This window comes from Crinia signifera, chromosome 6, assembly GCF_055691185.1.
Source record: "Crinia signifera chromosome 6, ASM5569118v1, whole genome shotgun sequence".
Lineage (NCBI taxonomy): Eukaryota > Metazoa > Chordata > Amphibia > Anura > Myobatrachidae > Crinia > Crinia signifera.
The window spans coordinates 36,093,927-36,120,799 of NC_139222.1; the positions used below are offsets into that span (position 1 = coordinate 36,093,927).

Below are 26,873 nucleotides of genomic sequence, written 5' to 3' on the forward strand. Positions count from 1 at the left end.
GGCTTGTCGTCATTAAAACCCCACCCCATTCCTGTAAATGACGTGATTCGCGGCTCTTCGGGGAGGGGGTGGTACTAAATGATGTGATTTGCGTCATTTTAGCCCCTCCCCAAAGAGTCGCAAATGCCAGTACTTGACTGGCAGAGGAAGGGGGTGTGAGGGCCCCCAATAAATGCGAGGGTAGGTAACTATGGATTGGTGGCACAAGATGTCACATGACACCCGTCATTATTTTACGCACATATTTAAAATACTATAGACCAGGGAGCGGGAAACTTTGCTGTTGTTCCTCAACCCTGCTGTAGACCCAGAAAGGAAGCCATTCATGTTAAGTAATTAAGCGAGGACCTGTCCGTGTCTTTGTCAGATGTGCATGTACCCATGTACACGCCAATAGATTAGATTACACCGGCCTTTATGTACAGACACATAGCCCGAAGGTGTGAAATATCAGTCACCACTGGATGATCCCAACCATGGAAACCCCACGGAACACAGAAGGTAACATCTGAGCGGGAGCACAGAAAAGACCAAATATTCAGCACCGCAACTGTGTGTTGTGCATGTCATGTTCTTCTACAGGTCCTGTTCCTATATAACAACCCAAAGTGATATACAAGTCCTATAGGGGGGGGAGAAACACAGCAGCGAAGGCGGCACTGAGATCAGAAGGAATACAAGGTAAGTCTATTATTAAGCAAGTAAACGATATTGGAAGTAGAGGGGACTTGGTCATGTCTATATACTCAGATATACATATGGGGGTCTTCTGATTCATGCAATGGGGCTAGAGCATGGGGTGGATAATAGGCATGTTTAAGTGTATGTGTACCTAATTTGGGCATTTTTAGTTTATTTTACCTTTACCTTCTGGGGTCGCCCAGGTGGGATATGCTGGGGGCGTGGCACTGTAGGGCATGACCTCACTCCCCCCCCCCCCCCCCCCCCCCCACTATACAGTATCAGAGAAGAAGCAGATCTGGGGGGAGGGGCAGTATCGTATTGAGCAGTATCGGGCAGCGGTGGGCAGGGCTGTGATGATGCAATTCACTTCAAATGATGTCATCAAGCCCTGGCCACAAGCATGTAACCCCTATGGCAACAAGCATGTTATCCCCCTTATCAACAAGCATGTAATGCCCCCCTGGCTACGAGCATGGAACCCCTGGCAACAAGCATGTAATGCCCCTTGGCAACAAGCATGTAATCCCCATTGGCAACAAGCATGGAACTCCAGGCAATGAGCATGTTACCCCTGGCAACCAGCATGTGTAGGTAAGCGGCACTTCAGGGGGCATTATGTGTTTAAGCGTCACTAGTGGGGGGCGTTATATGTGAATGCGGCACTAGTGGGGGACATTATATATGTAAGCAGCACTAGTCGGGGCATCATGTGTAAACGGCATTAGTGGGGGCATTATGTGTGTAAGGCAGAGGCACTAATGGGGGCATTATATTTGTAAACACCAGTGGGGCCGTTATGTGTGTGAGGCAGTGGCACTACAATTGGGGCATTATATGTGTAAGCGGAACTACTGGGACCATTATGTGTGTAATGTGGCACTGGTGGGGGGCAATATATTTGTAAGAAACACTACAGGGGGCAATATGCGTGTAAGTAGCACTACAGAGTGCATTTTGTGTAAGTGGCACTAAAGTGCAACGGGGGGTGCAAAATTTACAATTACACCAATGTGTGTAAATTGTTACCCTGAAGCATTATGATGTGTATCATAAAGTGAATTAAGGATTATGGTGTGTTGTACGTGCAATGGGCATTACGGTGTGTGGCATAAAGTTACTTGTGGCAAAATGTCTACTAGGCATTACAGTGTGGGTCATAATGTGTAACGGGCATTACGGTGTGTGTGGCATAATGTTTAATGGGCATTACAGTTTGTGTGTAATAATGTGTGTAAGGAGCATTACTATAAGAAGGAAAGATGACTGGGTGGGGTGCCAAAACATACCGTTTCCCCGGGCACCATGTCACCTAGTTACTCCTCTGTAATGACTGCTGCTTACAAAGGCCTCAAAATCAGGCCCTATGACACAAATAATAGAATGTCCCAGTTAAAAGGGATAGCATGGTCGCCTATTTCAGATATTTATTTGTAATATCATCAAACATATACTGTATATACTATTTCTGTGTTTTATCATCTAAATATGAATGCCTCTTTCTCTCTTACAGGAAGATTACAAATGGCGATAGCCCTGAACGCAGCGAGGGGGCCCATTATAATGTCCCCCCAGTGGAACCAGCCCTCACATCCTGGTGTGGTAGAACTAACATTTTACCAGATATTCCAAAAAGGACAACCGAAAGCGCTGGGGGTGAGCCACTGAACAGCACCATACAGGGGTGTAACCAGAACTTTGTGGGTCCCATAGCAACATATTGAATTGGCCCCTGTCCCAATGCTTCGTGAGAGACACCTCTCCACAACAGCCCCATAAGAATGGGGCTTTCTAGTATTCGCAGAAGGCGCTTGCTGTGGGGGTTGGCACATGCCCATTATCGCACATGCCCCCACAATCTCATTTTGTTTTATTCTCAGACTCTGCAGATTTCCATGGCGTTCATCCAGACTGTGCTGGCAGTGATCCTGGTGTTCTGCTCCTTCTACTTCAGTGAAAATGTGACACTATACAGCGGGATTCCGTTCTGGGCATCTGTGCTAGTAAGTGTCCTCAAAATAACACTGGGATATGGAGAATATCCTTCTTTTAAAATGTCAGGGCAAATGACATAGGGCAGTATTCAATGAGAATACTGACGACGTGCAGCGAATCCTGTTTAGGATTCGCTGCACATTCGCCACTGCTTGCTGCGTTCCGGAGCCTCGCCGGCTCCAGTATTCAACGAGTCAGGGGCTCACTGCCCCTGACTGGCGAATTTTAACTCCTGCGGCGATGCCGCAGGGAGCCTGAGGACGGCGGCAGGCAGGGAGATGGAAGTCTCCCTGCCTGCCCCAAAATGTTTGTGGGGGGGAGGTGGGTTCCCCGGGTGCCAGGCAGCACAGGCTGCCCCCCCGGGGGTGCCAGCAGGGGACCGGGTATATTCACTACACCCGATCATGCATATGTAATGATCGGGTGAAGTGAATATATGAATATCTAATGAGCGGCTCGGCTCCGGCGCCCCCTGCTGGCTGGTCTGTGTAAAAAAAAAAAAAATATTTAATTAAATATATATTCATGTGCTTACAGCACATGAATAAAAATAGCATGCCCCTCCTCAGAATAAAATTCCTGATTTTTTGACACCAAATGTAAAAAACAAAACACTTTATTTAAAAAGTTCACATTCCACTTCTCCATAAAAAGATAGCGATTGCTACTCGGTGAATCATGGCGAAAAAAACCTTCAAATGTATTCGCCATGTGGTCATTGAATAGGGTGATTCACCGTTTTAGTCAAAAATTCGCCAAACAGCACAAAATCGCCATAAAAACCTGGCGAATCATCATTGAATACCGCCCATAGTCGCTTGGTCGTTCACAACGGGGCATTGGTGGCAATGAGCCATGGAAACGCTGGGTGTTTCTATGAGTACGCTGGCGGGCCGAAGCCATGCCGGTTGCAGGCGGCTGATGTCACATGATGTCAGACGCACGCCCAGTCTTCGTCCCGGTGGCCAAAAATATAAGTCAGTCTCAATTGAAGGCTGGGGAAATCATCCGATGTTCGCTGACCATCGAATGATTTCTCCTGCTGTGGGCACATGCGGGGGATGTGTCTTCCTAATACATCCCTTTGCAAAGCTTCCAATATTTGGGTTAGCTTCCCGCACCACGCATGCCTTTTGCCATACCTCCCAACTTTTGCTTTTTCAAAAGAGGGACCTGTCGTGCCAAAGGCGAGGATGGCCCGAGAATGGGCGGGGCTACACGGAAGGTGAGCTTGGTATCGAGCTGAGGGTGCATGGCCTAACACAGCAACCCCCGTTTTTCTTGCTTGGGTCCCTCCCAGCACATACACATGCACATTGCGGCTGCTCTGCCGAGGTGATCTCCACCTCCTCCCCACCATGGGACTGCATACCTCCCAACTGCCATGATTTTTGCAGGACCAACCTGTTTTTCAGGGATGGTTATGAATCCCGCCCGGGCTGGCCAAGTTTCCCACATTGGGGGAGGGGGGTCATAGGTGCCGATTCTGTGGGTGCTCAAGGGCCCGAGCACCCACGGAAATGGATGCGCACCCACGGGCCCGAGTCCTGTTGCTGGACAGCCATATTAACTTGCTAATTTGCAGCTGCAGCACCCACATTGCCGGACCCGCCACTGGGAAACAGTATGCCAGGAAGAGTGTATTCTGTCCGCGGAGTACCTGCACTGTGGGGGCATTTATGTATGTGGGACTCTGTTGCCGTAAGTTGAATATTGGAGACAACTGTGCTCCATAATATAAACTGGTATTATTTTGTGGCCACACCCCTTCCCCGTGAAGCCACTCCTCTATATTTTTGGCATGAGCATAAATCGGCACCTATGGGGGGGGGTAGCAGTTGGGAGTACGCGCTCCCCCCCCTTCATGCTCTGCTTGACAGAGGAGCGGGGAATAGGTGCAGAGGCGTAACTATAGCACCGCAGCCCCATCGGCCGCGGGAGGGGGGGGGGGGGGCGCATTGTGCATGTGTGGGCGCCGGGGGGCTGTGGTGCTATAGTTAGCCCCCTCCCGTCCGCCCATCTGCCGCCCGCCAATCCGCCGCCCGCAGCCTTACCTGACTTCACTGGTCCCGTCCCGGCTCCCTGGCTGGCTTCATTCTTCCGCTAGTGAGACGGACCACAATAAAATGTCCGCCCCATATAGCAGACAGTTCTCTGAAACTGTCTGCTGTATGGGGGCGGACATTTTGTGTTGGTCCGTCTCACTAGCAAAAGAATGAAGCCAGCAAGGGAGCCGGGACGGGACCAGCAAGACAGGTAAGGCTGCGGGCGGGGGGTGCGGCGGGGGGCGCCCCCCATTAACGGCGGGGGGGCGCCCAATTCGTAGTTACGCCACTGAATAGGTGCAGTGCGCTAGCGGTGCACAGTATCTTTTCATAGAGACAGAAGGGCTGGGGGCATGGCCAACATCTCACACCCTGCTGGCCATGCGCCCATACTGATAAAAACCGTGTGTGTGTCCGCCCGAGCATCAGGAGGGACAGCGGGGCAGTCTCCAATAAGCGGGACTGTTTCTCTGTAATGGGGACAGATGTGAGGGGTACAGTATGCCTTTTCCAGGGTTTGCATCTTCTGACACAGATTTCCTGGCCGAGAGAGAGTGAAACCACCTGCCACCATGCGTACACTGATGATCTGATGCTGTGTCCTCAGAGGCAGCAGCGGATCACTAAAGGCAGCAGGAGTGGTCTATTTACACAAGACACCGCCTGCAGCATTATTATAATTACTGTATACATCAGGCCTGGCCAACCTGTGGCTCTCCAGAGGTTGTCAAACTACAAATCCCATCATGCCTTGCCACAGTTTTGCTATAAGAGAGTGTTAAAACTGTGGCAAGGCATGCTGGGATTTGTAGTTTGACAACATCTGGAGAGCTGTCCTGGTATACATAGTAGCTAAGTCCAAAAACCCAGCATCTCTGTGTGCCTGAAACTGATGTGGAGGTGTGGCCTCATGTCAGGGGGTGTGACCTCCCGCATGGCCAGGCCATGCTCCCTGCCCTTCTGTCTCCCTAAATAGGCACTGCACATGCGCACAGGGTCTATTCCTTGCTGCCCTACTCTGGAGAGCAACAACGGGCAGGACGGACTCCCAACTGCCCCCCCCCCCACACCCCACCAGGACCACCACCGTGGGACACTGCTTGCCCCAAAAATCATGACAGTTGGGAGGTATGGAATTGGCTAGAGACTGGGAATGATACAATTTACCCGCCACGCCCACTGGTCAACAGGCCCCTCCCCCTTCTTATTTTGTGATGAACATGTGAAGCCCAATTGTACTCCCCCTACTGTATCTATTTACTAAGCCTTGAATGGAGACAAAGTGGACATTGATAAAGCAGCAACCAATCAGCTCCTTACATATTGCAGGCTGATTTTGAAAATGGCAGTTAGGAGCTGCATTTCTCTCTCCACGTTATCACTCTCTAGTTTATCTCCATCAAAGGACTCCTATGTGTTCGTACACCCAATCTGGCCCTGAGTGTTAGCTCTGCATGTCATACGTTCCATAAAGCGCCCCAGCCTCATCTGTTCCTTCTGTTTCAGTACATCGTCTCAGGGGCTGTGTCTGTGTCGGCTGGAGACACCAAGTCTAGCTGTCTGGTGAGTTACAGAACATTGGTACGTGAGTAAATGTGCTGGGATATCGGCAGCGGCGCTGCAGGGAGCCGGGCAGTGAGGAGAGAGAGAGAGATGACATGCCACTGCCGCAGCACAGCCTCTCTCCCCAGCTCAGCAGATTCTGCTAAGCGGCAGCCTCTCTCTCCCTCTTGTTTACTTTTTCACAGAGGTGTGGCGCTGCCCCTGCCCAGTGGCCATGCCCCCTCCATTTTCCCAGAGCCCCTGGATATCGGTACAAGGGATTATCGTAGTTATGTATCTCTTACATTGTATTACGCTGTCTTTGCAGATTGGAGGCTGTTTGGCTATGAACATTATAAGCGCCATAGTATCTGCCATTGAGATAGGCTTTCTTATCGCCGATATGTCACTCATTGCAAGCTACTGCGATGCCAACACACCATGCACATTTGCACAAGGCATAATATGGGTGAGTACTACAGTATACTATCTAACACACGTGAGCGGATGATAAATGCTGTACACTTAACCTTTTGTGTTTGACATCCAACAAACAGATACAGCCTACACCAGGCATGTCCAAACTATGGCCCTCCAGCTTTTGGGAAACTGCAAGTCCCATCATGCCTTGCCACAGTTTTGCTATTAGGGAATGCTAAAGCTATGGCAAGGCATGCTGGGATGTGTAGTTTCACAACAGCTGGAGGGCCACAGTTTGGACATGCCTGGCCTACACAATCACAATGCAAACTAAATCTAGATGCAGTCACATACTAAATACACAAGACATTACCAGGGACTGATTTCTCCTAGTGTACCGACGCGTTTTACTTGACTGCAGGTCCAATCCTCTTAGTAACCTCCGCCCCCTATCAGCACCATGCAGTAACACAACAGGTGTTACTGGTGATGAAATCAACTTAACTGTGTGTCATAATGGATGGTGGCCTTGTAAATAGTAAATGAGTAAGGACCAAATAAAGAAGGAAATAAAGTGTTCGAAGTAGGTCGGAACAAATAAGATTCCTACTTTCATTTAGTACAGTCTATAAAATGACAGCTGCGATCTGATTGGTTGATAACGGCAACCATTTCATTCGCTTGTTGTCTTTAGAAGGTTTGATAAATCTCTCAGTTGAGGCTGCTAATATGTGACTATTACATGTCAGGGATATGACCGAGCGCTTATGTTGCATTTGTTTTGCAGATCATTAGATTGATTGTTTTAATATCGTTGACCATCGCCAGTCTGCTGCAGTTCTGTGTGTCCATCTCTGTGTCCTCCTTTGGCTGCTATTCTCTGAGTTATAATTCAGTCATCAATCCACAGGTAACTATTACATTGTTTACAATAGATGAAGGTGATCCGGACTTTGGGTCAACATGTCAATAGGTCGACTGCTATTGGGCGGCATGCACAAGACTTAAGGTGGCCATACACACACAGATTTAGGTACTTGTGAGTTATCCGGGCTGCCGATTTTTTCATCGCGCCAGAAATCGTGGGCATCGCGTCGGTCGTGGCCGTTATAAAGGGGCCGCGACGCGATGCCCACGATTTCCCATAGACAATAATGTTAAAAGACGCGATGGACCCGATTTCCCATAGACAGCAATGTTAAAATAAAATGACAATGTGAAATTGGCCAATATGGCCATTTCACATTGGATATGTTTTAAAAAAAAAGGTTTCATGGCCCCCCACCACCGTTAACGCCACCCCGCTATTGACGCCAACCCGAAGCGTGGCGAGCGCAGCGAGCCTGCGAGGGGCGGAGGTACGCGTCCTCCGACCTTTTCATACCCCTACTATCCACTAGGGCGTGGAGTGAGAATAGAATAGTGTGGCGAGCGCAGCGAGCCACCGAGCCCGAAGCGTGGCGAGCGCAGCGTGCCCCGCGAGGGGACGCGGACACCTGTGAAGCCCGCAAGGGGATGCGGATACCTGTGAAGGTATCCGCGTCCCCTCGCGGGGCTCGCTGCGCTCGACGCGCTTCGGGCCTCGGTGGCTCGCTGCGCTCGCCACACTATTCTATTCTCACTCCACGCCCTAGTGGATAGTAGGGGTATGAAAAGGTCGGAGGACGCGTACCGCTGCCTCTCGCGGGCTCGCTGCGCTCGCCACGCTTCGGGTTGGTCTCAATAGCGGGGTGGCGTTAACGGGGGGGGGGGGGGGCCATGAAACCTTTTTTTTTAAAACATATCCAATGTGAAATGGCCATATTGGCCAATTTAACATTGTCATTTTATTTTAACATTGCTGTCTATGGGAAATCGGGTCCATCGCGTCTTTTAACATTACTGTCTATGGGAAATCAGGTCCATCGTGTCTTTTAACATTACTGTCTATGGGAAATCGCGGGCATCGCGTCGCGGTCCCTTATAACGGCCACGACCGACGCGATGCCCCCGATTTGGGGCTAAATCGCGGGCATCGCGTCGGTCGGGTGTCCTTAAGTTAACTAAACTTAAGGACAAAATCGGCAGCCCGGATAACTCACAAGTACCCAGATTTATCTTCAGATCTTGCTGGTTGGAACAAAATCATGGTTATGGATGAGAGCAAATGACAGTTGACCATTTGCTTGGAAATGCTGGAAAACTGACACTCATCCATAACCATGTTTTTGTTCCAACCAGCCTGATTTGAAGATAAATCTTACAAGTGTATGGGCACCTATACTTGTCTACCTTAAATGTCTCCTCTCTGCGGCTTTTCCAGGGGGCGGGGTTTAATCCCTGCTCCCCATTCCTGCAAATGCCGTGATTTGTGGCTCTTTGGGGAGGGGGTGGTACTAAATGACTCAATTTGCCATTTGCATTATTTTAGCCCCGCCCTCTCCCCAACCAAAGAGCTGTGAATGCCGGTATTTGGCAGTGGGATGGAGTGCGGGGGGCTGATGCGGGGCCCCCCTAAATGTGGGAGGCTTGTCAACCCTTCCAGGGGACCGAGAGGGGGACCCGATTTTTGACACAAGCAAAAGGTCGATATGGTCATTGTTGGCATAAAAGGTCAACATGAGTTTTTTACTTTTCCAATGTTGACCTAACTTAATAAATTTACCCCTAAGGCTGTCAGACGCAGAGTGGCTTCAATGCATATTTGCCTACTGTCCCTAAACGGCTGGGAGACTCCCAAAATTTGGACTGGCAAGTCTTCCAGATGGACACAACCTGTCCACAACCCCTTCTCCCCCACCATCAGTTTAGCCTCTACAGGTTCCTAGATTAAAAACTAGACCACTTCCAACCATAGACAAAGCACAGGGCCAGATGTAATCCGGTGCGAGTCCGGTGGCCCGGATGGAGTAAAAATCCCGGCGGTCGGAATCCCGGCAGTCGAAATACCGGGATTCTGGGTCCGCTGCACGGCGAGTGCAGTAAGCCCGCAAGGAAGGGGGGGGATCCACGGCCCCCCCATGTCGGTATTTCGGCGGTCGGGATTCCTGCGTCGGTATTTCGACCGCCGGGGTTCTGACCGCCGGGATTTCGTACTGAATCCCGGTGGCCGTGTGCTATAGCGGTCAGATTTAGCACAGCCGCCGGACTCACACCTCATTACATCCGGCCCATTATATGCCTCTACTAATTCCAGAATGGGTAATACAGCTGTCACAGGCCCTCGTTCTGATCGGTTTGCCCCGGTGTGAACCGATGTTGAAGATCTGCCATACGCATAAGCAAATATGCGCATGTGCAGGTCTTCTCTGTGGGCGCCCTCGGAGACTTCCATAGCATCAGAGGTGCTTGCAGCAGGGGCGTGCAGGAGGCACCCAGGAGGCGTACTGGGGGTGGTCGCATGTCAATACCCAGCATTTCCTGGGTGTACCCATGAAAATGCTGGACGCACCAGGAAAATGCTGGGCCTCCCCATGCGAACGGGGGTGCCTTTATGCCTTCCGGGGGCAGGCAGCTGACATCACCGGAGCAGGGCGCCGCTAATCTAAGTTATCAGGGAGTGACTTAGATTAGGTATGTAGGAGCTTTTGGTGATCAGTTGCACAGGAAGAGAGATGGGTATCAGACTGTTTTTTTAATTTTTAATTCTTTAATTGGCCCCCTCTGGTCAAGTTTATACAGTTTCTGTTAGATCCAGGGGTGTGCTCCCACCGACAACTTATTAATGAGATTTTTACAGGAAAGAAAATGGATTGTCATATGGTGGTGCACCATTTATAGAAAAGAGTCATAAAATTTACCTTTTATTATTTTTATTTAAAAGTGAAGAACACGAAATATGACAAACAACAAATAACATTAACACAAGTGAGAACAGTGTGCTATTTAAAAGGCACGTGCGAGTTCCTGGAGCAAAAATCCCTCTATTCAATATTATTAATAACACTACTAATTTTCTCCTTCTTGACCAGTGGTGCAAGTAGAATAAATGTCTTAGTGGTACTGTGGTGCGCGCCGAAGGCGTGCGTCGAAAAATGGGCGTGGTTAGGGGCGTGGTTAGGGGCGTGGTTAGGGGCGTAGTCATATGACACGAGGGGGAGTGACTACATGACAAAACTTTAGAACACGATGGCATTTCTGTTTGGGCTTGTGCATTGCATCCTGAACACAAAATGTAGGGGCCAGGATCAAAGTGTAGGAGCCAGACAAACCATAAATAGGGGTATTGCACGCCTAAGGCGCGCTGCAAAAATCTACACAGGACTGCCTGTTACATTTCACACACCCAATACATATTACCCATGCCATAATGCCCGTTACACATTATGCCACACATTGTAATGCCCATTACACATGCCACACACCTCAATACCTATTACAAATAATACCATACACCGTAATGTCCATTACATGTTATACCAAACACCATAATGCCCATTACACATTATACCAAACAACGTAATGCCCATTACACGTTATATTAAACACAGTAATGCCCATTACACATTATGACACACACACACACACCATAATGCCTGTTATATATGGGATGCTGTCAGCATCCTGTGAGTCAGTAATTTGCAACAAACATTACATTTGTATAGCTGAGACAAACACATACTGTACTAAAAAAAACACTAAATAAAACATTTTAAACTTATTATTACAGTATAGTAATATTGCTGCTGCATGAAGCCCAGCTCACCAGAGAGAAGTTTCAGCAGCCAGAAGGACTTTGTTCTCCCAGCCGGACCCTCAATCTCACAGCAGTCAGCCACTATGGGCTGTAAAGCCTGGTATTTGCGTCCACATCTGTCAGCTGTCCCAGTGATGGTGTGGGCGCCCACCTTCCATGTCAGTGTTCCGGTCTCTCTCAAAGCAAACAGGAGGCTCCATGCATTGTTCTCCCCTCGTCCCCTCCAGCCCGGTACAGCATGACCTCGTCCAGCACAGCGCAAACCACTCCACCTGTCCACTAGGCTCTAGTCCTCAGTCAATCCAGCAGCAGCTTATCCCCCCACCCACCCGGCACAGCAGGACACCCCGCTCTGGCTCCTCAACCACCCGGCAATGCAGGCGGCCGTGCCCTGATATACAGCGGCGCAGCTGCGGCGGGAAAGCAGGACTTAAAAAAAAAAACGCCCATACAAATGAATGGGAAGCCATTCATTCGCTGAGACCTCTCTCAGCCAATCGCTGATTGGCTAAGAGAAGTCTCAGCCAATGAATGGCTTCCCATTCATTTGTATGGGCGTTTTTTTTTAAGTCCTGCTCTGCTGCCGCAGCTGTGCCGCTGTATATGAGGGAACCAGGGCGGATCGCCGGAGGGAGGAGGAAACGGATGGACGGACAGGGGCGGATTGGGATTGAAATGCAGCCCGGGAAAAGTATGGTAGCAGCCCTAATGGGGCGGGGTCTTTTAGTGGGCGGGGTCTGTTGAGGGGGCTGGAATTACTCCTCATAAGGCCTGTTTTTGAATTTATCACAATTGCAACCTTCCTTGCATCTTTGCTGAAGTTGCATCTGCACTTCATTGTGCCTGTGACATATTCCTCTAGTGTAGGTTAAGCTGAGGGAAGGGAGGCTGGGGTTAAGCTACAACATGGGAGGGTTAGGGTAAGGCTGCCGGAGGGGGTGGTTAGGATTAGGCTATGGGAGGCGAGGGTAAGGTTAGGCTGCCGGAGGAGACGGTCAGGGCTAGGCTGCCAGAGGGGAGGGATAGGATTTACTACGGGAGTGATGTTAGGGTTAGGATGCGCAAGGGGAAGGTTAGGGATAAGCTACTGGAGGGGAAGGTTAGGACACGGGAGGAGGTCAGGCTACTGGACAGGAGGTTAGGATTAGGCTACTAAAGGAGAGGTATAGACCGTGGGAAGGGAGAAGTTGGGTTAGACTGCAGGAGGTGTTAGGGTTAGACTGTGGGAGGGGGGTTAGGGTGCAGGAGGGTTTGGCAGTGGAAGTCAGGGTTAGGGGGTTTACGCCATAGCAGAGAAGGGTTAGCAGTAGACCCAGCCTCCTCTCCTTCTACCCCCAGCAGTACAGCTTGCCTCCTGTACTCTTTTTTCCCTGCTCCCCGGGCAGTCACAGGTGATATCTCCCTGTACAGCCTGCCACCTCCTAATCAGCCTCCCTTCTGCGGTCACAGTGCAGGGATGGATCCCAGCACCATAGCCACCACCCCCACTCACCTTGACTGTTGCTTGTGGCCTGTGTTCAGGGGAGGCAGTAGTCTGAGGCGTCCGTTTCCATGATGGTCCCATGTCAATGAGTCCCTGTAGCTGTTGGTTCTGCTGCCACGCTCCTCAATGAAGCTCTTGCAGTGCAAGAAGGAAAAAAATGCTTTAAATATGACAGACCTCCACTGCACTGACAGCACCCAAACATACACACAGACAGCACCCAAACATACACACTGACAGCACCCAAACATACACACTGACAGCACCCAAACATACACACTGACAGCAGGCATACATGCACACTGACAGCACCCAAACATACACACTGACAGCACCCAAACATACACACTGACAGCACCCAAACATACACACTGACAGCACCCAAACATACAAACTGACAGCACCCAAACATACACACTGACAGCAGGCATACATGCACACTGACAGCACCCAAACATACACACTGACAGCACCCAAACATACACACTGACAGCACCCAAACATACACACTGACAGCACGCATACATGCACACTGACAGCACGCATACATGCACACTGACAGCACCCAAACATACACACTGACAGCACGCATACATGCACACTGACAGCACGCATACATGCACACTGACAGCACGCATACATGCACACTGACAGCACGCATACATGCACACTGACGGCACGCAAACATAAACACTGACGGCACACAAACCTAAACACTGACGGCACACAAACATAAACACTGACTGCAGGCATACATGCACACTGACAGCACGCATACATGCACACTGACAGCACCCAACCATACACACTGACAGCACCCAACCATACACACTGACAGCAGGCATACATGCACACTGACAGCACCCAAACATACACACTGACAGCACCCATACATGCACACTGACAGCACGCATACATGCACACTGACAGCACGCAAACATGCACACTGACTGCACACACTCCATCGCACACGTGCTCACCATGGGGTCTGAGCTGTGGTGGGATCTGATCTGCAGTAGGCTCCGCATCCCCGCACTCGTATACCTCTGGGATGTCACACAGCAGCCGCTGGGTCTGCTTTCTTCAGTTGGACCGGCGCAGCGCACAGATGTTGAGGCCTGGCCACGCCATGCTCGCTCTCTACTGCCCACTGGCATTACACTGTGCAGCTGATGCAAGGAAGTGTCTGTCAGGAGCAGCAGGCAGCTTCAGGTGCACGGGAATGGCTGGGAAAATGCAGCATATGCCAGTTGCCCAGTCACCAGAGGGGCTGTGTGTCTGGGCTGGCTGATGAAGCTGTGAAACCAGCCAGGCCGAGGGTCAATGAGACCGGCCCACCAGCAAAAATGTCCCACATCCAAGAAACATCCCACCAATCTGCCCCTGCAGCAAACCCACACATGGCATACATATACACAGCATGCCTACAAACATAAACACACACACAGCATTATTTAATTTACACAACACATCTACAGTATAGCATAAAAAACATACTGCATACACACAAAGCTACAGAGTGTATTCAAAGACACACACACAGAAAATACATGAATGCATACATACATACTGTACATACATAAATCACACATAGCAATCACACTTACAGACAGACCACAGGCTGAAGAGGGGAGCAGGCTGGCCTCCGGAGTTTGCTGGAACATAGAGGAAGTGGGCGGAGCTTCTGCTGCTATCTGTCTTCTCTTCATCTCCCAGGCTGAACTGTCTCTGCTCTGCAAGCCCCGGCTCCTGCTAATGTTGTTCAGCACAGGCTGAACGCAGATCCCGGAAACACAGCTGCCGGCAGGTAGTAATCATCATCCGGTGCCCTGGGCCCTGACAGGCAGCCTCCAATCTTGCTCTGGTGGGCGGGGCAGTGAGGAGGCGGCTGCTGTAGTGCTGTAAAGGACTGAGGACGGAGTTCTGACGGCAGGAGAGTGAACGAGGCAAGCTCGCCCGTGCTCACGCCGTGCCTCAGCTTAAAGTCACTGCGCAAACCTGCGCATGCTCAGTGACATGCCGGGATTTTGTTATGGCGGTACGGGGTACCGGCGCAATATGTTATAGCGGTACGCCGTACCACCCCGTACCGCCACACTTTCACCCCTGTTCTTGACCTTTAAACAATTGTTTGAGGAGAGAAGTGTGTCAATCTTAATTAGTTTGTGTTCTATATACAAATGTAACAGCCTGTAGATTAGCTACTTTAATGCGATGCTTGGCACTCAATTGGTTGAGATTGTCTGGTAATTAATTGAGCTATTTAATCTACAGGCTGTTACAATTGTTTAAAGGTCAAGAAGGAGAAAATTAGAAGTGTTATTAATAGTATTGAATAGAGGGATTTTTGCTCCAGGAACTCGCACGTGCCTTTTAAATAGCACACTGTTCTCACTTGTGTTAATGTTATTTGTTTTGTTGTTTGTCATATTTCGTGTTCTTCACTTTTAAATAAAAATAATAAAAGGTAGATTTTATGAATCTTTTCTATAAATGATGCACCACCATATGACAATCCATTTTCTTTCCTGTAAAAATGTGACTTAGATTAGCAAGCACTTGAGAAATCATTCAATGGTCAGTGACCATCAAATGATTTCGGGCCCGTATGCAAGGCTGCGAATGGATGTTTATGCCAAACATCCAATCGCAGGCCTGCGCGAACATTCAGCGTCCAGCGGGGGAGGGGTGGCGTATAAGTGCAGGTGGTGGGCAGCGTTAGTTGACTCGCAGAGTCAACCAGAATGAGGGCGATATTCCACATGAATGTTAAATGAATCAAAAGTTGAAAAAAAATCCAAAAAAGTGGGGTAACTCTGCATTGAGCGGCATGTCGAGACTTTGAATCTGTTGTCTTTTTAACCATAAACACACTGGACTTTTATCTGTCCACTTCTTGACCACATTGCCCTATTTCATGTTGACCACATGGGGTCAACTGTATAATGAGACACTGTCTGCACATTGGAACCCTGTCCTTTAAAGAAGCGGGACTTTCAAGGATGTGGGAGGAGTATCACCGCCACAGTCTTCTGCTGACCAGAAATCGGTCATGTCTGGAAGATTGGGACATTCTATGGTTTTGAGATGGGTCATGAATAGTCTTATCTGTCTTTTATCTGGCTGAAGTGGGATAGGTATAAATCAACTTTTTGATAGTTTATTTTTCATAGTAATGTTTGTACGGTAATATATTTATATGTTTTGTTTTACAGCAAGCCCTTGTAGCGCCAAATGACTACGTAAACAGGAATGTTCAGCCATTGTATCCAAACTCTGGGCCTGCAACCGTCGCCTCCCAGTACCCCGGCCTTCCAATGAACTATGAAAACATGAAGAACGCCGGGTTTGCTTTGCACAACCCTGGAATGCTGCCACAAATGATTTTACCTTAAATGGATTAAATGAATCTTTCAACGGAACCAGAATATAGAAGAAGAACATACCAGTGTGTATTTGTTGCCTTTTGTGTGCGGTGAAACTGTATTTCTTTCAGCCATCAGCATAATGAGAATTGCGCTCAATAACCAATATGTCCCTGCTACATAGAGCCATACCTTCCACTGGGACTAGTTTATATGGACCTATCCCAGTATCAGTAAGGGCAGGGATGTCTACAGTAGACCGCCTTCACCCACAGGCAGTCAGTCTACTAGTAGTAATGTTTCCTGAGGGCCAGAACAGAGTGACAGTGCTGTAGGGCCGGGGTGGCAAAACATGTCCTTAAAATCTACCAACAGTTCATGTTTTCCAGGCAACCTGTGGATCTATAGTAGGAATGAATGCAGCACCTGTTTGAAAATATGACAGTTAGTAATGACTACAGCTGTACACCAGCTAGGTGATCTGGGAAATGTGACAGTTAGTAATGACTACAGCTGGGCACCAGCTAGGTGATCTGGGAAATGTGACAGTTAGTAATGACTACAGCTGTACACCAGCTAGGTGGTTTTGAAAATATGGACCGTTGGTAGATCTCGGAAACCGGTTTGAACACCCCTGATTAAGAGCATCACAGGCGTACAACTGTCATTTGTATGATATTGTATGGAGACCGGTGATCAATGGTTCACATGGCTTATTTGAATGAGAAAATCTGTAAAATCTGACAGGGTGGCCCTAGGATATGTTTATTTCACCTTGATCTTTAAGAATCTCATCATTTGGTGATTTAGCGTTTAGTTAATAAAGCCTCCAAACAAGAAAGGTTTCTTTATAAGAGTCATACTTCCATGGTTTAATACCATAAATATGGGACAAATGGTGTTAATCCAGGTTGGGTAAACGTAAGGACAGTTCCTTGGACCCATGGAGCCAACTCTAGGATCCCCAGCTTGTTCCTTCCCCCTACCTTCTTTTTTGTATTTTATTTTTTTTGTTGTTTGCATATTAAAGTCCCAGCTTTATACTGTATGTTTTTAACTTTTAGGCAAAATTTATGTTTTTTTTCCTGACAAACTGGACCGTTTGCACTGTTAGCATTAGTTTTCTATTTATAGCCTTGATCTTCGTGTTTGAAGATCCACTTTGTGAAACTGTTCGAGTGTTGTCATGTTTATGTAAAAATGTAAAAATGTTAAATGTAATAAGAATCACTTGATTTAAAAACCCAATGTGTTCTGTATAACCGTTAGAGAAAAATACATTGTTTCAACCCAGCACATGATGATAACAGTAACCAGATTTAAGGCCAGATGTACTAAGCTTCAAAAGTGGAAAAAATGGAGAGTGATAAACAACCAGCCAATCAGCTCCAGCCTGGCATTTTTCAAACACAGTCTGTGACATGGCAGGCAGTAGCTGATTGGCTGGCTGTTAATCACTCTCCATTTTATCACTTTTGAAGCTTAGTACATCTGACCCTTAAACACTACATGATAATAAAATTCAGAGACCTTGTTTACACATATTTGCAAATATATGAATAAGCCCTCAAGCCGTCGTCAAGGCTTCTCTGTGCATTAGGGGTCCTGAATGTATTTTTCTCTTAATAAGTATTTCAAGCAACTAATTAGGCATCTGCCAGTATATATACTGTATATATGAAATTGTGGGTACTTGTTTCCTAGAACGGCCACAGTCATTAGTAATCGTGTACCTTAAGTTAAGGTACACAAGTAACGCGATGGACCCGATTTCCTTTGAAATCTGGTACATTTTGCCGGCAAAGGCAAAATCACGTTAATCGCGTCTGTCACGTGCATTAACATGGCACGCGACGCGACCGACACGATTAACGCTATTTTGCCATAGGGTTCAATGTTTAAATATTTTTAACATTGCAATCGCGTTGATCGCGTCGGTCTTGTGCCATTATAATGGCACAAGATGCGATGGACGCGATTAACTACATTTTACATAGGAAACAATGGGAAATGGACCAATATGGGCCATTTCTCATTTTATATGCCCCCGTCATGGGTATTAATTAATGCCCCCCATTGTGAATGGCACCCCACGATTGACGCCAACCCGAAGCGTGGCGAGCGTAGCGAGCCCGCGAGGGGTGGCGGTACGCGTCCTCCAACCTTTTCATACCCCTACTATCCACGTCGGCGTGGAGTTGAGAATATAAAGTGTGGTGAGCGCAGCAAGCCACCGAGCCCGAAGCGTGGCGAGCGCAGCGAGCCCCGCGAGGGGACACGTATACCTGTGAAGTTATGCGCGTCCCCTCGCGGGGCTCGCTGCACTCGCCACGCTTCAGGCTCGCCACACTTTATATTCTCAACTCCACGCCGACGTGGATAGTAGGGGTATGAAAAGGTCGGAAGACGCGCACCGCCGCTCCTCGCGGGCTCGCTACGCTCGCCACGCTTTGGGTTGGCGTCAATCGTGGGGTGCCGTTCACAATGGGGGCATTTGAGCCATCAGGGGGGTTAAAATTGGGGTCTGGGGAGAATTTTACATTGCATCCAATGTAAAATAGGGTCCCAAGGACCCTATTCACATTGGAATCAATGTAAAAATCGGGTCCATCGCGTCGGTCGCATCGCATGCGATTTGGTCGCATGCGATGCGATTGACGCAATTTTTCCGACCCGATTAAAATCGGTGTGGCCGTGCTAGGAAACAAGTACCAAATTGTGTAACCCTTCTGGTAGGGATTTCTCATTTCATTCTTGTGTTCCTGATGTGTGTGCGAAAATTTATGATCTTTTAGTAGGAGACTGTCTGGTTTTTTACCTAGTCCGTAATGCTGTGATATATTTTTATTATTATTATTATTATTATTATTATTATTATTAAAACAGTTAATTATGAAAGTGTTTGACCCAGAACAGTCACTGGCATTTTTATCGGATTTGACGATCTCTCAGAGCAACATTGACACTCAAAGGGTTAAACACCTTTTATAATAGAAATAAAAAATATTTCATTATATGCAGGCATATTAAAAACTGTTGACTAATCATTTTCTTTTGAGACGTGACTCGGGTCAATAAGACCAGGTTCACACCTTGGGTGAAATGTCATAGGGTGAGAGAATCAGAAAAGTGAGAGATTTGGGAAGAAATCTCCAGGTTTTTTAAAGCGGCGATCATTTACACCGCAAAACTAGTTTTATTTTGCAGTGTAAATGATTGCCGCTTTAAAAAACCTGGAGATTTCTCTCACTTTTCTGATTCTCTCACCCTATGACATTTCACCCCTTAGTTGAGTTGTTAAACAGCAATATATGCTATATTTTGCAAATTGAAAATTGTTTATTCTTTTGTCTATGTTTGTTGTAAAACTTTCAATAAAGTTCTGAATTAAAAAAAACCTCCATTAATAAAGCATTTATACCAGTAAATGTGAGTGTTTATTTTGTTGTGTGTATTAATATCTGTGATATAGTCTTTGCATATTATTTATTTCTTATTAGCATTTTTTTCTCCCTCAGGAATAAATTTGGGGGGAAGTATCAAGCTTTCTAAACAAAAGAAGTCAGCGAGCGTAAAAGTTGACCAGCTAGCATTTATCAAGTATATTCTCTAAAATGAAAAGTAGACACTATTTGGTTGCTATGGGCGACAGCTTTACTTTATAATTGTCAGTTTTTACAACTGGGTGTGAAGTGCTTGCAAGAAAGCTCTGTCTCTGGGAATGCCCTCTGCAGCCTTATCAGGCTACTTTTCATGAATATTACCCCAAGTATCTATGTTCTTCCTCCTGCTGCTGCACAAGAGGGAGAGATGTTGATTTCTATGTGCTCTGGCTAGGAGGGCCCTTGACTGAGGGGACCCGGAGTACAGTATCTCCTTTGCCCCCACCCCCCTTAATCTGGCACTGCTGCTGCCCTTACCAGTTTACATACCCTCCAACATGACCCATTGCATTCGATACACAATGCTCTGTTCCTGGACGTCCCTGGTAATGTATGAGTGCCGTCACCTGAGTTGAAACACCCTTCTCGTCAATTTTCTAGTTCCACACAGGTGATGGCAATCCTACATTAAGAGGGAAGTCCAGGAACAGAGCATTGCGTACCGAATGCAATGGGTCATGTTGAGGGTATGAGTTTACCAACGCTTTTTACATGAATGCTGGGGAAATGTCTGATGACTGGTGGCCCTCATGACTTGCCCCCTAAAACTGGAAGTGTATGGAGTTACACATTAGACTTGACACCAGGGTTTAAAGTGTGTGGGGGGGGGGGGGGGGGGGCTGGGTGGAATGGTAGGGGGAACTCAGTTCCACCTCCACCACAGCCCTGCACATTAATTACAACAGGAAAGCCTGTCCCAGCGGATTTCTTTTTCTGACACGGCATAAGTGTTGTCATGCCATCTCCATCGCTGGAGGTTACAAGAGAGGAGAGGTACCTGCTAGAAGGACAGAAATAGATAAGTGTATAAAGGTCACTTACTGTGGACATTTTGTGTAAGGCAGGCATGGTCAAACTATGGCCCTCCAGCTGTTGTGAAACTACAAGTCCCATCATGCCTTGCCACAGTTTTACTGTTAGGGAATGCTAAAACTATGGCAAGGATTCCTGGGATGTGTAGTTTCACAACAGATGGAGGGCCACAGTTTGACCATGCCTGGGGGTACTACTGCTGTGGGCATTATGTATATAAGCAATACTGTTGTGGGCATTATTTGTAAGTGACATTACTGTATGGCTGGCATACATGGTTAAGGAATACTACTGTGTAGTGTAACTTGAATAAGGGGCACTGCTGTGTGTCATAACATGTATAAGGGGCACTACATTATGGTGAAATATGAATCAGGGTCAGTACATGTGGCGTAATGTGAATATGACTGTGCTACTGTGTGGCATATTTTGAATTGGGGGCCCTATTGCGAGGCCACTGTCCCTTTATAGAATATGGAAGGTAGGGAACAAATTTTGTAGTTTGAGAGGGGTGCTGAAAACCCTGGCCATGGCATGGGCTTCTCCTATTGGGGGGAGAGGTGGCAGGGGTGAAATGAGTTCCACCACCTCTCCAGGTCCACGTTGAGCCCTGTTTGACACACATGATAAAACACATTTAGCGGCTGCTCTATGGTGTTTACATAGTATACACATGTAAATGACGAGAGGTTATAAATAATAATTACTGCTAAATAGATTGAATTACAGTGGTACAATGATACGTAGCCTGAAGGTGTGAAATATCAGTCAGTGCCGGATGACACAATACAGGCCAGCCATGGAAACAGCACAGAACATAGAATGTAATATCAGACGGCAATGTGTAGGGAACACGGATTATCTGTTGGCTCTTCTATAACCAATAAGGGAAGCAGAAGGAGCAGGCTTTGGTGTATGGATGGTATCACAGTGAGGATCGTCTACAGTACATAGGAATAAGAGGTGAGGATAATGGGTGCCAGAGAAATACATTTATTCCGTCAAGAGTAATATAGACATACAATATACTATAATCAGAGTCTATATACATGTGCAGTCATTTATATATAAGTACAGTCCATTACATTGTCGTACAGTCCTATGTGTGTGTGTGTGTGTGTGTGTGTATTTTGCATAAATGTACAGTACTTATGCAGTACTTATATAGTTGCGTAGTCATTTACATCTCCTATATATTTGGCTACATCTGTCACTCAAAGTGGGTGTCTGTGTCTATAACGCTCTGTTCCTGGACTTTCCTCTTAATGTGTGATTGCCTTCATCTGTGCTGAACACCTTTCTGAGAAATTAACCTGTTTAAAACAGGTGATGGCAATCATACATTAAGGGGAAGTTTAAAACAGGTGATGGCAATCATACATTAAGGGGAAGTCTAGAAACAGAGCATTGTGTCCCTCCTGGAGAGGGTCATGTTGGGAGGTATGTGACAGAGAACCAGCCCAGTGAGCCCACAGACAGTGCCAGACACCCACTGACTTCCCATGTTGCCCAGCACTGCTACTCCACAGCCACCAGGTGAGCGCCCCCCTCCCGCGATTTGCGGCAAAACCTCCCCCCCCCCGAGCGCCCCCCCTCCCGCGATTCGCGGCAAAAACACCCGCTCCCCCGCGACCCCCCCTACCGCGATTCACAGCAAAAACACCCCCGCGACCCCCCCTCCCGCGATTCGCTGCAAAAAGAACCCCCCCACGACCCCTCCCGCAATTCGCGGCATAACCACCACCCCGCGACCCCCCCCTCCCGCGAATCGTGGCAAACCCTCACCCGTGACCCCCCCCCTATTCGCGGAAAAAACACCTGCCCCGCGACCTCCCTCCCGCGATTCGTGGCAAAAAGAACCCCCCCGCGACCCCCCCTTGCACGATTGGCGGCACCCCCCCTGCGACCCCCCTCCCGCGATTCGCGGCACACCCCCCCCCCCCCCCCCGCAATTCGCAGCAGCCCCAGGATAAAATGGCACATGCAAAACACTGACATGGCTATGGTCGACAATGAAAAAGGTTGACATGAGTTTTTGAAGATTTATTTTTAATTTTTTTAATTTTTTCATATTCATTGTCATGTGTCGACATGGACACCAATGAAGTGGCACACTTATGTCAACATTTACATGTGTTGACCTTTCTGTGTTGATTTTTTCTTGTGGCGATTTGCGTCACACCCCCCGCAACCCCCCCTCCCGCGATTCGCGGCACCCCCCGTGACCCCCCACCTCCCGCAATTCGCGGCAACCCCCCACCGGAACCCCTGTGAACCCCGCCCTCCCTCGATTCGCGGCACCCACCCCCGCGACCCCCCCTCCCGCAATGCGCGGCACCCCCCCGTGATTCGCGGCAGCTCCAGAATTAAATTGCACATGGAAAACACTGACATGGCTATGGTCGACAATGAAAAAGGTTGACATGAGTTTTTGAAGTTTTTTTGTCATTTTTTGAAGATTTTCATATTCATTCTCATGTGTCGACATGGACACCAATGAAGTGCCACACTTATGTCAACATTTACATGTGTTGACCTTTCTGTGTTGATTTTTTTCTTGTGGCGATTCGCGTCACACCCCCCGCAACCCCCCCTCCGGCGATTCGCGGCACCCCCCCGCAACCCACCCCCCTCCCGCAATTCGCGGCAGCCCCCCACCGGAACCCCCATGAACCCCGCTCTCCCGCGATTTGCGGCACCCACCCCCCGCAACCCCCCCCCCCTCCCGCAAATCGCGGCACCCCCCGCGATTCGCGGCAGCCCCAGGATTAAATGGCACATGCAAAACACTGGCACGGCTATGGTCGACAATGAAAAAGGTTGACATGAGTTTTTGAAGATTTATTTCATTTTTTGAATGTTTTCATATTCATTGTCATGTGTCAACATGGACACCAATGAAGTGGCACACTTATGTCAACATTTACGTGTGTTGACCTTTCTGTGTTGATTTTTTCTTGTGGCGATTCGCGTCACACACCCCCGCAACCCCCCCTCCCGCGATTCGCGGCACCCCCGTGACCCCCCACCTCCCGCAATTCGCGGCAACACCCCACCTGAACCCATGTGAACCCCGCCCTCCCGCGATTCGCGGCACCCAACCCCGCGACCCCCCTCCTCCCGCAATTCGCGGCACCCCCCGTGATTCGCGGCAGCTCCAGAATTAAATTGCACATGGAAAACAATGACATGGCTATGGTCGACAATGAAAAAGGTTGACATGAGTTTTTGAAGTTTTTTTTTTCATTTTTTGAATATTTTCATATTCATTCTCATGTGTCGATATGGACACCAATGAAGTGCCACACTTATGTCAACATTTACATGTGTTGATCTTTCTGTGTTGATTTTTTCTTGTGGCGATTTGCGTCACCCCCCCCCCCACAACCCCCACTCCCGCGATTCACGGCACACACACACACACCTCCCCCGCGATTCTCAGCACCCCACCCCGTGACCCCCCCTCCCGTGATTCACGGCACACCCCCGCGACCCCCCCTCCCATGATTCGCCGCAACCCCCGCCCCGTAACCCCCCCTCCCGCGATTCGCGGCACCCACCCCCGCGACCCCCCCTCCCGCAATTCGCGGCACCCCCCCGCGATTCGCGGCAGCTCCAGAATTAAATTGCACATGGAAAACACTGACATGGCTATGGTCGACAATGAAAAAGGTTGACATGAGTTTTTGAAGTTTTTTTTTCATTTTTTGAATGTTTTCATATTCATTCTCATGTGTCGACATGGACACCAATGAAGTGCCACACTTATGTCAACATTTACATGTGTTGACCTTTCTGTGTTGATTTTTTCTTGTGGCGATTCGCGTCACACCCCCCCCACCCCGCAACCCCCACTCCCGCGATTCACGGCACACAAACACACCCCCGCGATTCTCGGCACCCCACCCCGTGACCCCCCCTCCCGTGATTCACGGCACACCCCCCGCGACCCCCCCTACCATGATTCGCCGCAACCCCCGCCCCCGTAACCCCCCTCCCGCGTTTTGCGGCAACCCACCCCGCGACCCCCCTCCCGCGATTCTCTGCAATCCCTCCCCTCCCGCGATTCGCAGCATCCACCCCCCCACAACCCCCCCTCCTGCAATTCGCGGCACCCCCGCGACCCCCCCTCCCGCGATTCGCGGACACCTAAGTTGCAATACAGGGCATCTTTCATACAATTCTAACCATATTTCTCATATACAAACGTTCACAAATTAAGGGGGCGCAGCCCCTTACGACGGTGTGAAGAGCGCCCGTAGGGTGCGATGAATCACCTAGTAGTTGTATAATCCTTTATATAGTTGTCCAGTTCTTTATATAGTTGTTTAGTCCTCTATATAGTTGTGTAGTCCTTTACATAGATGTATATACCTTTTTACAGTATAAATGTGTAGTCTTTTATAAAGATGTACAGTCCTTTATACCAATGTACAGTCCTTTAAATAGATGTGTAGTCCTTTATATAAATGTGCAGTCCTTTATATAAAGGTGAAGTCCTTTATATAGATAAATAGTCCTTTATATAGAGGTGCAGACCTTTATATAGAGGTACTGTCCTTTTTCTAGATGTGCAGCCCTTTATATAGATGTACAGTTCTCTATATAGATGTGTAGTCCTTTATATGGAATTGCAGACCTTTATATAGATGTACAGCATGCTATATAGATGTGTAGTCCTTTATATGGAATTGCAGACCTTTATACAGATGTACAGTACGCTATATAGATGTGTAGTCCTTTATATAGATGTACAGTACGCTATATAGATGTGTAGTCCTTTATATAGATGTACAGTACGCTATATAGATGTGTAGTCCTTTATATAGAATTGCAGACCTTTATATAGATGTACAGCATGCTATATAGATGTGTAGTCCTTTATATAGATGTACAGTACGCTATATAGATGTGTAGTCCTTTATATAGATGTACAGTACGCTATATAGAGGTGTAGTCCTTTATATAGATGTACAGTACGCTATATAGATGTGTAGTCCTTTATATAGATGTACAGTAGGCTATATAGATGTGTAGTCCTTTATATAGATGTACAGTAGGCTATATAGATGTGTAGTCCTTTATATAGATGTACAGTACGCTATATAGATGTGTAGTCCTTTATATAGATGTACAGTATGCTATATAGATGTGTAGTCCTTTATATAGATGTACAGTAGGCTATATAGATGTGTAGTCATTTATATAGATGTACAGTAGGCTATATAGATGTGTAGTCATTTATATAGATGTACAGTACGCTATATAGATGTGTAGTCCTTTATATAGATGTACAGTACGCTATATAGATGTGTAGTCCTTTATATAGATGTACAGTAGGCTATATAGATGTGTAGTCCTTTATATAGATGTACAGTACGCTATATAGATGTGCAGTCCTTTATATAGAATTGCAGACCTTTATATAGATGTACAGTACGCTATATAGATGTGTATTCCTTTATATAGATATATAGATGTGTAGTCCTTTATATAGATGTACAGTACGCTATATAGATGTGTAGTCCTTTATATAGATGTACAGTACGCTATATAGATGTGTAGTCCTTTATATAGATGTACAGTACGCTATATAGATGTGCAGTCCTTTATATAGAATTGCAGACCTTTATATAGACGTACAGTACGCTATATAGATGTGTAGTCCTTTATATAGATTTACAGTACGCTATATAGATGTGTAGTCCTTTATATAGATGTACAGTACGCTATATAGATGTGTAGTCCTTTATATAGAGGTGCAGTCCTTTATAAAAATGTATAGTCCATTATATAGATGTACAGTTTTTTATATAGATGTGTAGTCCTTTATAAAGATGTGTAGTCCATTATATAGATGTGTAGTCCTTTATAAAAATGTGTTGTCCTTTATATAGATGTACATTCCTTTATAAAGATGTGTAGTCCATTATAAAGAGGTGTAGTCCATTATATAGATGTACAGTCCAATATAAAGATGTGTAGTCCATTATATAGATGTACAGTCCTTTATAAAGATGTCTAGTCCATTATATAGATGTACAGTCCTTTATAAAGATGTGTAGTCCATTATATAGATGTACAGTCCAATATAAAGATGTGTAGTCCATTATATAGCTGTACAGTCCTTTATAAAGATGTGTAGTCCATTATATAGATGTACAGTCCTTTATAAAGATGTCTAGTCCATTA

The 26,873-nt window shown here is 47.4% G+C and overlaps 1 protein-coding gene across 1 annotated transcript; it reads left to right on the top strand.

Annotated features, from left to right (window-relative positions):
• Positions 1-1,952: 1,952 nt before the first annotated feature.
• Positions 1,953-17,530, top strand: LOC146006911 (membrane-spanning 4-domains subfamily A member 4D-like). Its single transcript, XM_083145348.1, has 6 exons — positions 1,953-2,337; positions 2,562-2,684; positions 6,228-6,284; positions 6,592-6,732; positions 7,471-7,593; positions 16,057-17,530. The coding sequence occupies exons 1-6, from the start codon at positions 2,170-2,172 to the stop codon at positions 16,234-16,236; spliced, it is 792 nt and encodes a 263-aa protein (XP_083001474.1). The 5' UTR covers positions 1,953-2,169; the 3' UTR covers positions 16,237-17,530.
• Positions 17,531-26,873: the final 9,343 nt, after the last annotated feature.

Coding starts and splice junctions, on each gene's coding strand:
- LOC146006911 (XM_083145348.1), top strand. CDS start 2,170: ATGAATGCCTCTTTCTCTCTTACAGGAAGATTACAAATGGCGATAGCC. Junction 2,338..2,561: donor GACAACCGAAAGCGCTGGGG/GTGAGCCACTGA, acceptor TTTTATTCTCAG/ACTCTGCAGATTTCCATGGC. Junction 6,733..7,470: donor TTGCACAAGGCATAATATGG/GTGAGTACTACA, acceptor TTTGTTTTGCAG/ATCATTAGATTGATTGTTTT.